General features: G+C 36.3%; 1 protein-coding gene across 1 annotated transcript; it reads left to right on the top strand.

Annotated features, from left to right (window-relative positions):
- Positions 1-426: 426 nt before the first annotated feature.
- ARR11 (response regulator 11) lies at positions 427-4,945 on the top strand. Its single transcript, XM_022038204.2, has 5 exons — positions 427-682; positions 2,234-2,386; positions 2,502-2,888; positions 3,054-3,130; positions 3,758-4,945. The coding sequence occupies exons 1-5, from the start codon at positions 553-555 to the stop codon at positions 4,739-4,741; spliced, it is 1,731 nt and encodes a 576-aa protein (XP_021893896.1). The 5' UTR covers positions 427-552; the 3' UTR covers positions 4,742-4,945.
- Positions 4,946-12,767: the final 7,822 nt, after the last annotated feature.

Below are 12,767 nucleotides of genomic sequence, written 5' to 3'. Positions count from 1 at the left end.
AAATACAAATTTATATTTAAAATTTAAAATTAAATAAAATAATATTAAAAATAATTATTGCGTAGTTTTTCTTTTTTCAATGTTTTTACTGTTATATAGTGTAAAATTAGTTAATTTCCAAATTTATTGAAATTAATTTTTAATCATTATAACTTTATATTTTGTAAAAAAATAAAATAATATTTAAAAAATTCTATTACTTTTATTAGAATTTTCACTGTTTTATTAAAAAAAAAAAACTTATAAATTGAAGCAGTTTTTAAATTTAAAAATCAAATTGTGAAAAATTTTGTAAATAGTAACAATTTACCCTAAAATAAAGCACTTGGAAACAGCAGACCGGTAGAGGGTGATTGGAGGCTAACGTGCGCCAGATGGACCGTTAAAAAGCCGGCGCCAATTTTTTCATTGCTCCTCTTCCTCTTCCTCCCTTAAAACCCAAACCCCACCCAGTGTTCCTGTTTCCAGAACCCACAGTACACACATCCACTCTCTCTCTCTCTCTGCTTTTCTTCTTCTTCACTGGAATCTCAACTGTCTGGATCTCTTTCAATGATTGAAAACGGTTTCTCTTCTCCTCGGAGCGATTCGTTTCCTGCTGGTCTCCGTGTTCTTGTCGTCGATGATGATCCCACTTGGCTGAAGATCCTTGAAAAGATGCTTAAGAAATGTTCTTATGAAGGTTTTAGCTCCTTTCACCAGCTTCTCTTTCCTACTCTTCTCCTTTCTCGACCAACTGAGCACTTGCTTGTCTTTTGCTATGATGGATTCTTTTAATTTCTTTTATGGAATTTTAGTTCTTGCAAATAGCTTCATTTTTTTATATAAAAAAGTACATTTAAGGTTCGCAATCATGCTTTTTTTTTTTTCAACTATTCGACAAGTTAAGCCAGTGATTTTCTTCTGAGTCTCATTTGTTCATACTTGCTGAGTTGGATTTTATTTGCTTTGATAATCGCACTTGAGTCTCCACCTCTTGGCAGTCTTTCAGAAGTAAGAGGAACTGTAAACAGTAAATTAAGTTCTTAATCATCCAAAAGGATTTGAATTGGGGATTGACAATAGTAAAGTAAAGATACAATTCAGGGCCAGCAATAATTTATGATTGGTAGATTTTGTATCGGTTTGGTATTTAATCAGCTTACAGAACGGAGGCTTGGATAAATCTTTACCATGTGTTTGGCCAGACTCTTATCTGATGCACTTTTTCTAGACAATTGGTTTTCTGCTTTGACGGATATGAAGCGGTTGTTTCAATTTGGACTAAGCTTTACTGCTTCATAAACTTTTTGCTTAGAAAATCCCCAAAGTTCCTGAAAGTAGAGTGGGTTTTCAGCAGTATTTATGTCTTTATTTATTAGTTTGAACTATCTGAAGAGTTTCATTACATGTCTTGGATGGTTAATGATACTAATAACCATTTGGAGTATAGGACTTTTAGTTCTGAATATTAAAAATGCATGTGACAAAATGACCGAACACACAGGATCCCCCTCGACCTTGAACCAAATCAACCAAATGAAACAAAATTACCAATTGCTCAGGCCTGATTTAGTTGATCTAAATGTGTGTTGTAGCAGACTAAGTAATACTCTGGATATTATGGAAGGGTCACCTAAATGAATGTGGCTTGAAATTAGATTTCATTTTATGCAATTGCGTCAGATTTTATTGTCCACTGTAGTTACATAAACATGAAATTCTCTTTTCTGTGATCTCTTAATTCTTTCTTTTATCGGTTAAATGCATTCTAAATATATTTTTTTTGGGTTAGCAATGACTTTTACTTACCGTGTTCATACTTAGGAAATTGGCCTCCCAAATTTATGACCTGACTTTTGGCTTGGTAATTCTCTAACTATGTAGAAAAGGACACTTCTTATCAATCATGTCCTTACCCATCTGTTTGTTCATTCCTTGTGCATGATTTGCAAAAGACAGAAAATGCCTTCGATTTACTCAGATCTGTTAATCACACTGAAAGGAAATTCAATTGAAAGCTCAGATTTATGAGTATGACATTTGCTTTTGCTTATAATAATGTCATTATAGAAGGAGTCCCCTTAGCACCAATAAACGAAGGTTACTGTTGGCCATTGAGTGAAATTTTATGATGTAGGATGACTTCTGCCATGGCAGTTTGCTCAGCTTTCAAATATTATCTGCCACAAATTCTTATGGAAATTCTTTTATGTCCTTACAAATCTCCATATGTTGGTTTTTTATGGTTCAGTGACCACTTGTTGCTTGGCAAGAGAGGCTCTGAAGTTACTTCGAGAAAGGAAAGATGGGTATGACATTGTAATCAGTGATGTTAATATGCCTGACATGGATGGATTCAAGCTTCTGGAGCATGTTGGACTCGAGATGGATCTTCCTGTAATTAGTCAGTTTCTGTCATAACATACAGGCCTTTGTTTTGAATAGACTTATTACCCTATATTTTCCATTTCATGTACTCTAAAACCTTTAGCCTAATAAAGTTTTATTGAACTTCACAGTGATGTCTGTTGATGGAGAGACGAGTAGAGTCATGAAGGGTGTACAGCATGGAGCCTGTGATTATCTTCTTAAGCCCATAAGAATGAAAGAACTCCGCAACATATGGCAGCATGTGTTTAGAAAGAAGATACATGAGGTTAGAGACATTGAAAGTCTTGAAGGCATAGATAGTATAGGGATGACAAGAAATGGTTCAGAGCAGTCTGATGATGCCCACTTGCTTAGTGCAGAAGATATGACTTTGATAAAGAAAAGAAAGGATGTTGAAAACAGGCACGACGATAAGGACTTAAGTGATCCTTCTTCTACGAAGAAAGCTAGAGTAGTTTGGTCAGTTGAACTTCATCAGAAATTTGTCAAAGCAGTAAATCAGATTGGATTTGATAGTAAGTGCATCATAAAATTGTGATCCCAACATTTGATCTTCTGATCATTATCATGCATTACTAATTCCAGTGTCATGTGTAGCAACCTGTATGAGGTATCTAGATAGTATAGTTTGTCTTAACATGCCTTTTACAGAGCCTTGATTTCTATTTTCTGTTTGGCAGAAGTTGGTCCTAAGAAAATCCTGGACTTGATGAATGTGCCATGGTTGACAAGAGAAAATGTTGCGAGTCACTTGCAGGTAAATATCTAACTCCTTGATCTTGTTCCCAATAATGGGCTTATAATTTCTATATAGGTTTGCCACGTCAACCTTCTCAGCAAGATATAAATGTTCTTAGGAAAACCTTAGCAATTTCATCATCCTAACATTTAGTTAGAAATGGTAGTGACAGATACTTGAGGACTTATCCGGTCTTTATTTACTTATTTTTTTGAACTCACTGGTTTCTTGACCTGGTGACTGACGTAGCACTATGGAGGGAGTGTCTGTGTTTGAACCCTCTCCCTTGGCACAGGGAAAGAATTAAATTTTTGATTATTTGAGAAATGTCTGAAAGAAATTACTCATGCATCTGTTGTTTGCATATGCTTTCTATATTAGATACGATATTTTTTTCTCTATCTTTTTGTTTTTCGTTTAATGAGGCACCTTTCAAGTATGTTGGAGTTGTATTTATATGTATATGTATATGAACTTACTTAGATATAGAGAAGTTTTAACTACCTTGAACATTGGATTACTACAGATGCACTGTAGTCACACCTAAGCTTTTCTAAAAGGCAGAAAAGACAGAGATGAAGTTTTATCTAATTATTAATAGTTTTAGTGCCATTAACTTCTAAGCAACAAAATTCTTTTATGCAGAAGTACCGCCTTTATTTGAGTCGGTTGCAAAAGGAAAATGAGCTGAAATCTTCTTTTGGTGGGATAAAGCACTCAGATTCACCTCCCAAAGATGCTACTGGGAGTTATGGGCTTCAGAATTCAATAAATGTGCACCCTAATGATGTTTTAGATGGTAGTCATGGACTTTCTGGAGGTAACTCGCTTTTACAAAGTGTGGATAGAAACACTGATGAAGTTGATAGAAAGGGAATTGCTTCAGTTGCTACAACAGAAAGCAAAAGATCTTTGGCAGTTGATGTTTCTAATCCTCAAAAGCCCAGATGTGCTCAAATGGGCTTTGATCATCCTCTTGCATCACTTGAACCAGAAGTTAACTTCATGACATTTGGATCTAATGTACCAGCACAGTACTCTTGGAGTGAGATTCCAGGGGTTCAATTTAAACAGGATCATAAGCCACTTGAATTTGAGGAAAGCTTGAGCCAGTTACCACTATCTGGGCTACACCATCATGTGCAAACAGATTATCTACCGCCAGCTGCATCTGTTAGTCCTGGACCTTCTATAACAGAGAGAGATGTTAAGCATTCCTCTAACAGGTGCAAAAGCAATCATGTCGACCCTATAAGCTCATCCAGTGCAAATGATTTATTTCCTGTTCAAAGCAAGAGCCAAATGGTAAGTCAGTCAGCTTTCCAACCTGTTAACACTACTTCATCCGACATTGAAAATCAGGGATTCAATCAAACTTATGTTACTAATTTGGAATCTATACAAAGAAACCTGAATTGGGGAATCAATTCGCCTTATGCATCTCTTAATGAGGACTTGCAATTTTGTTTACTGCAAGGGGATTGTTATTCAATGAACCTTGGATTACAGGGTGTAGAGTTTACAGATTACAACAATTTGGAGCTCTTTACTGAAGTTCCAATCCACTTATATGATGCAATGAGGTTTGACTGTGATCATCTCTATGCCAAGCAGAACATGCTGTTGTAGATGGAGAATTGTTGGTACCATGAACTTGTTTCATGCTTTTTCACATCTTTGACTAAGACAGGATTGTTGGCCATTTCAGGCAAGCAATCCAAACGAGAGTATTTAAGTGGTACTGGGATGTCAATTTCCTGGTCAGGTTGGATTTGGATGTTATAAGATGTATATTATGATTGATCAAGTGAAATAATGCTTCTTTATTCCTCATACTGGATACGCCATTAGTTAATAACAATCAGATGCAATCATGGATTAAGTATTGGTGTCGATGTACTAACCATGATCAATATAAACTGAGTATGATCAATATAAACCGAAATAATGATTCCTTGGCATCTGATCCTTGTATTTTCTGTAGTGAATATAGGACTCAGATTGATGGCACTGGAAAATGCAACTCAATTTAGGGCCCTGGCAAAGTAATTATGATATTCAGGTACCAATTTGGCTATATAAGCTCATGCATTCCTAAAAGGGTAGACTATCAATCATGATCTTAGATTTTATTTGAGAAAAACTAAAGAAATAAAATATGAAGAAATTGAAGAAAAAAAAAAAAATCTCTCCTTCTATAACTAACTCTTCAATAAGTAAAGGCTAAAATATATGAATTTTAACAAAGGAAATTCTCTTTTAAGCCATTGCTTAAAAGCTTGTGCTGTATAGCTTAATTTCTCCCAAGTTAGTAGGGGCTAAAAGCTTCTCTTTTTTGCTTTTTTTCTTTTTGTCCATTCAGTGGGGGGGAAAAATTTAGTAAAGAAATAGAGATGAAAGGAAAAGGAAAGGAAAGGAAAGGAAAGGAAATAAAAAGAGTGGTTTTAAAAAAGAAATAAAGAAAAGAATGCTAGAATGACTAGAAATTAGAAAAGGAAGACAAGGATATTGTTTGATTTAATTTTGTAAAATATATTCTGACTATTTTTTATAAAAAAATTAACAATACTTTATTGTTTTTTTATTAATAAAATGACAAGTTAAAGTAGTTAAAATAAAATATATATAACTTTTCTTTAGACATGTTTAAGTCCTTTGCTTTTCCTTCAATCTCTCCCGAGTTTCAGAAATTGAACTTTGAAAAAGGAAAGGATTGAACGCTCACAACCCCTCCATTGTGGCATTGTCATCCACAAGGTTTAACAAGAAGCAAATAACCGTTAAAGAGAAGTACATGATTAATATAAATGCAAAATTTGTATAGAAATGTATTTGAAAAAACATAAATTATACAAAACTTCCAAGATACTTTATCCATTCTTTTCCTTTCTCCACCAATCATCTCTATTTTTCTTTCAATCTCTTCTCTTATATACCTCTCGGTCTAAAAGATAAAGAATCTGACTTCGTATCATTAGTACTGAAGAATGAATGAGATGAACTTTCATTATATACACTGAGTTGTGAGTTTCTGTAACGACACTTCTCATGGTATTATTACACACAGCGAAGACCCGTACACTATTCTCACAACCCCACCAATCCTGAAATAAATTACAAGAAATAATATTCAACACCCAAAGAGAGATTTCTCATAATAAAGTATGAGATATAGCATCCAAAATCCAATGAAATGTTGCAAGCAAGAAAAAGCCAATTGAGGAACGCAGGCAGGCAGGGACGTAATGAACTGCACAAGAAAAGAATGGATTCCTTAAACTAAACTTGTTGACATGGGATGCCGACAGTCTCTTTCCAAGATGATTGATTAGTACACATCTCTTAAGATATTAATAAAAAATATTAACCAGTTACAATGCAATATATATAGCTTGATAATTCAAGAAAGGAATTTATTAACCCTACAAAAAAGATAATTATAAAGACAAAATTTGAGGTAATAATTGTAAGAAATCATGATTATGCCAAACATGAACCATTAAATATTTTTGTAGTATGATTTTTAAAATATAATACTTCTGCCAAGAGTTCAAATTTACATGAAATTTTTTTCGTAGAGCTAATAACTTAAGTTGAAGTGAGAATCACACTACAAGAATATTTCTTTATCTCAAATTATAGTACTCCTATGGATTTTCTTAGAATGTAAAGTTTTATATTAGCTTATGTAACTGAAGTTAATACCCCCATATATCATAAGCTTGTACCAATCCATGTATGTAATGACCCCGAAAATTAAAAGAAAAAATATATATTTATTCTAAGTACGGAAGATCAATAAAATAGATTATGATTAATATCCCTTACACAATAACCAAAACAAATTAAACGTACGAAAGAATAAACTAACTTAAAGGAAATACTATGAATGAATGCTATAAGAAAAACTAATAAATTTTTTGGCTTCTACTCGCCGTCTTCCTGTAGAACGGGCTCGGGAACCAAGTCCTCCTGATCTGAAATGGTTAAGTAAAGAATGAGTTACACTAACCAAGTAAAGACATCACACTATCTCACTATCACATAAGTAAAAGTTGGTAGAAAACAAAAATGACCAATGGAGTATAATTTATGTAACGGCTCCGGAAAATATTAAAATGAAATGAGTATTTAAATATATCGAATGCGGAAGCGAGATCAAAATTTCAGTTAACATCCCTTACACGAAAAACCAAACAGACGTACTTAAAATATAAAAGGTTAAACTAACTAAGAAAGAAAACTCGAAAATAAACTATGCGTATGACTGCAGAGTCTCTAGGCATCCCCTTCGTCGTCCTCCTGCGGAACGGGCTCGGGAACCATGTCTTCCTGATCTGAAATGGTTAATTAAGGAGTGAGCTACACTAGCCCAGTAAGAACATCACGATATCTCACCGTCACGGAGATAAAGGTGGGTAGAAAATCACAAAAAGACCAATGGAGCATAATTTACAATAAACTCGTTTATTAACAACAAAACCTTTTATCAATAATAAAACTTTTACCATCCACTTACCTTGGTGGAATTTATGAAAACAATATGAGAAAAACAATAACATTATCATAATCATTGAATAATCTAAGCTGTAAAACATAACACTTATCACGCCTCTTGTAATTCAATCATTGTACAACATATCTTTTTTTTCTCATTTACCAGCCTACTAGTATCCGTGGGGGTCCATAGGGGTTCCGCTACCCGTTAACCTTTAACATTCATAATCAGTTTCCAGGGCCGTCCCCATACCCCGTCCGGTATGGGCGCCAAAACCATGAACCTCAATACCCCGTCCGGTATGAGGGTGAAACGGGCCGTCCCCATACCCCGTCCGGTATGGGCGCCAAAACCATAAACCTCAATACCCCGTCCGGTATGAGGGTGAAACGGGCCGTCCCCATACCCCGTCCGGTATGGGCGCCAAAACCATAAGATCTCCATACCCCGTCCGGCATGTGAGACCACAATCCCGGTAGGGTTCCCTACGGACCCGGTCCGTCCACCATCTCCCAGGATATCTAGTCAGGCTGACCCCCATAATACAATTATCAGTCTACACAATCTTTCATTTTTCCTTTTCCTCAATCAGCATCATCAATTCACATTTAAACAAGCAAATCGTAATTCATACCAAACAGACAACATACAGTATCAGTTTTTCAGTCATTCAACCCATAATTAATAAAAACGTAGTACATGCACACAAATCTGTAAAATGAACACATCAAACCTCATTTTGCATTTAAAGCTGTAAACAGGCCAAATAACAGTAAATCATCAATCACACTAGACTCGGGCTCCATTAGCAACCTTAAGCAATTTCACACATGCGTTAATTCAAGAAATACTGTTTTATCATTTTGAACTTTAATACCGTGATAGGAAATAGGGTGAGGGGTCCTTACTTGTTTTCGGGATCCGAATACGATTCACAGTGCGCCTGCAGGCTGTCCCTAATTTTCCCTGAATTTTTCCCGGGGAACTGAAACACGCTAACAGTACCTGCACGGGTTCCAAAAAAAATCCAAATTAGGCCCAGGGCCTCTTTCGGCCCAAATCGCAACTCCGGCACGGCGGCTCCGCCGTGCTCCGGCGACGGCGCCGCCGCTGGCGGCGGCGAGTCGCCTCGGGTTGACTGTTTTCGGCCGTTTTTGGCCGAATTCGGCCACACTCGCATTGGTCCTTGTCAGAAAACAACCCTAGGGCCCTCGGGGGGCCAAAAAATCACGGAAAAGCGGAGCTTACCGGCGGCGGCGCTCTCGGGTACGGCGACTCTCCGGCGAAGTTCGTGTTTTGGTGATTTGGCTTCGGTCAACCTGTAGAGAAAAGAATGGTGATCACGGTGATATAAAAATTGCATCGAACGGAGGCCGGGAAGGGCCTCGTCGGAGGTAAAAACCGAGAGGGGGCGCGGCGGCGCCGCTGGGCTTCGGCCGCGTATTCCGGCCGTTTGGCCGGGATTTCGGCTTCGATTTGGCCATAGGAGGAATCAGTGGGGAAAAACGAGTCGGGGGTATGAAATTTACCTCGATCGGCGGTCGGAAATTTCCCCGGTGCGGCGGCGAGTGGCGGCGGGTGGCGGCGGTCGGCCTCTGGTTCGTCTTCTCCGGCGAGCGGTTGGCGGCTAGGGTTTTTGGTCTGGTGTGGGGGTTCTATTTATAACCCCTTGCCTTTTGATCACAGCCGTTCGTTTCGTTTTAATCTGGGCCGTTCGTTTTTGATTGAATCTGGGCCGTCCGTGCGTTTGAATCTGGGCCGTCCGATCGCGTGATTGATCTGGGCCGTCGGATCGCACCCACGCGGATCGCCAACGTGGCTCCTTTCGGAGTGACGCGATCTTGCCACGTGGCAGGCCCCGGTTGGCCGGGACTGCTGACCGGGCCTGCTGACGTGGCTGCTGACGTGGCCCCCCCTTTTTTTTTTTTTTTTTTTTTTTTTTTCCTCCTCCTTTCCGGGCGCTACAATTTATAACAAACTCATTTATCAATAATAAAAACCTTTACTGTCCACTTATCTCAGTGAGATTCATGAAAACAATTTATGAAAACAATTACATCATAAATATCATAAGATCACGCACACTCTGCGACATAACACATATCATGCTTTTGTATTTATACTTATAGCTAAGTAGTTAGGATGTAATTAACCACTTAGATGTATAATAAAACTAAAATACTTAAGAAAGAATGAAACTAGGAGTTGAAAAAGATAATCAGGGACTTAAAGCATCAAGGATTCGATAAATCCCTATGGATATAACCATAATGTTATACCTAATTATTTTACTCAAATGATGGCTGCACTCTATGACTCACTTGAGCTTCTGTGATGTAGACGCTAATACAAAATATTGAATATAATATTGTAAAAAAAAACAAGCAAGTCACACACCTCTCTCTCTCTTTTTTCCCTATAAACCTCAATACCCCATCCGGTATGAGGGTGAAACAGACCATTTCCATACCTCGTCCGGTATGGGCGTCAAAACACATAAAGTCTTCATACTCCGTCCAATATGAGAGACCACGTTCCCAGTAGGGTTCCCTATGGACCCGATCCGTCCACCATCTCCCAGGATATCTAATGAGGCTGTCGACATTATCCGTTATCAATTCTTATACATTTTTACTATTTTTCTTAATCTCAATTATCTAATCAAATACAAATACGTAAGCCAGTAATGGACACCAAATAAGGCAACACACTATCGGGTTCACAATAATTCAAAGCATAATAAATGAAACCGTGATTCATGCATATGAAACTATAGAATAAACACATCAGGTAAAATACTGCATTCAAAACTGTAAAATAAATCCAACAACACCTGACCGAAAATATGTCAGATTCGGGCTCCATTAGCAACCTTAATCAATTATACATATCTATTAATTTATAAAATACCGTTTTATTATTTATTAGGCTTTAATGCCGTGATAGGAAATAGGGTGAGAGATCTTTACTTGTTTTCAAAATCTGAAATCGGGTTCTCACTGCGCCTACGGGCAGTCTTTAGATTCCCTGAAATTTTACCTCGTTTGGCAGTCGAAAAGTCCTCTGGTGTGGCGGCGGGTGGCGGCGGCCGGTTCCTCCGGTGGCTAGGTCGTCTTCTCCAGCGAGGGTTCTGGTGGCTAGGGTTTGGGGTTGGGTGTGGATGCGATTATTTATAACCCTCCCCTTTTAATCTGAGCCGTCCATCATGATTTAATCTGGACCGTCCGCACACGTGAGATCTAGGTCGTCCACACGCGCCTTTGATATGGGTTGTCCGTGCGCGCGGGAACGGATCTTGGCCGTCCGATCACGCACACGCAGATCGCCAACGTGTCTCCGTCCCGTATGGCTTCCCGCGTCAACGTCCCTGTCACGCGCCGTGTCTTGGTTGGCCGGGGCTGCTGCGTGGCTGCTGACGTGGTACTATTTTTTTAAATTACATTTTGACCCCCAGTTTTCTATTTTCTTTTTTAAAACACCCCAGAATCTAAATTTTCACTTTTTTTTTTCAAAATCAATTTCAATTAAATTCAAAAAATAATTTTACTCTATTTTTTTTTATTATTATTTTTATTTCTTTTAAATTAAATTAAATTAAATTAAAACCTTATAAATTAAAAATTAAAATAGAATAAAATTAAACAACAATTCCAATAAAAATTGAAATAAAATAAAAATAAATAAAAAAATAATAAAGGAAAATTTTGGGGTGTTACAATGTATACCTCAATACTCTGACTAGTAAAAATGTAGTACAAGTTAAATATAATACATTAGCGAATATCAGTGAGAATCTAATAAAAAAAGATCATCACCTTCATTCATCATATGCTAATTAAGCTATTTGTTGCAAGGAATTGCTACTGGGTCAATGGTCTTTTGTGTGAAAGCTTCATGTTATCTCATCATACTTCTATTTTGCCATTGATTAGTTTTCAAGGAAAATGCGAAAGAAAAGAGAAAAGCTAAACAAGGTGGAAACAAAGAATGGAAATACATTTTAGGGAAACAGAATAGGAAATGATTGTGAGAAAAAAATAGAAAAGAACTAGAGCACCAGGAAGGACTATTGGAGGTGCTGTTAAGGACTTCCTTGGTGGCTAGCATTGTAGAGTGGTTGTTGATAAGATGGAGAACCAACAAAAAATAGCAGAATTAAAAGGAATATAAGTTGAAAATTCTACGAAGAACATAATGACAACATAAATTACCATATATGAGGAGCGAAGATGACCTTTGAGAGCCAAATTAAATATAAGAATAAGTTCCTGACTAGTTTAGCACAAATGAAATATAGATTCTTTAAGAGATAAAACAGCCACAAGTAGTATGCATTTTGGAGAATTACCAAAATAGGAAATTTACATTTTTCCATACCCTTATTGATGTGTCATGAGCAAGTGAACAAATGCAGTGAGTCCCTCTAATGTGGGATCAACTGCGAAACCCAAAACCCAACATATAATGATGTGGAACTTGAGATTAACTAATGTGATAAAAAATCTAACATGTACATCAGCAACCAGAAACTCAAAATCCTAAATAAACCTTTCCTACTTGATCCGCACTCAACAGGGAGTGAAAACTAAGGTAATAGAGATAAATGAATGATTAGAACGCCACAAGAAAAATTTTGATAAGTTAAAATCAATTCAAAAAAAGAGAATGATGATTAGAACACCACAAGCTATCTTGATAAGTTAAAATAAATAATTAGAACGCTACAAGCTATCTTGATAAGTAAACATCAATTCACCACTAAACTTTTTTCTTAAAAAAAAATCTCACTAGTTGAAAAATAAAACTTCATAATTTTATTGTTCAAACTTAAATTATTACAAGTAGAAATTGATGACCTATTTATAGTGTAGATCATGTGAATAATAAGAAAAATAATATCATAATTTAATGAAAAAATTACATAAAAAATTAAATATAAAATAGAATAGAAAAACTAACATAATTATAGAAAAACTAACAAAATTAAGAGAATTACAACTAAAATAGAATAGATATGATCTTTATTTTAAATAGAAAATTTTTTAATTAATTATAAAGATTTAGAAAAAGAAATTCTGGTAAGATATTTTTTTCTTTCTCAAGTGTCTTCCTTTTCTGTAAGATTTGATATTTAAAAAATTTTCCTATTTCTCAAGA

Source organism: Carica papaya, chromosome 6 (assembly GCF_054855325.1).
Source record: "Carica papaya isolate Zhongbai chromosome 6, ASM5485532v1, whole genome shotgun sequence".
Classification (NCBI taxonomy): Eukaryota; Viridiplantae; Streptophyta; class Magnoliopsida; order Brassicales; family Caricaceae; genus Carica; species Carica papaya.
This window is presented reverse-complemented; position numbering and strand designations above follow the sequence as displayed.

What these genes read in the sequence shown, in the direction of transcription:
- ARR11 (XM_022038204.2), top strand. Translation starts at nt 553, where the DNA reads ATGATTGAAAACGGTTTCTCTTCTCCTCGGAGCGATTCGTTTCCTGCT. An exon ending in TAAGAAATGTTCTTATGAAG is followed by an intron (nt 683 to 2,233) that starts GTTTTAGCTCCT and finishes TTTATGGTTCAG; the next exon opens with TGACCACTTGTTGCTTGGCA. An exon ending in GATGGATCTTCCTGTAATTA is followed by an intron (nt 2,387 to 2,501) that starts GTCAGTTTCTGT and finishes TGAACTTCACAG; the next exon opens with TGATGTCTGTTGATGGAGAG.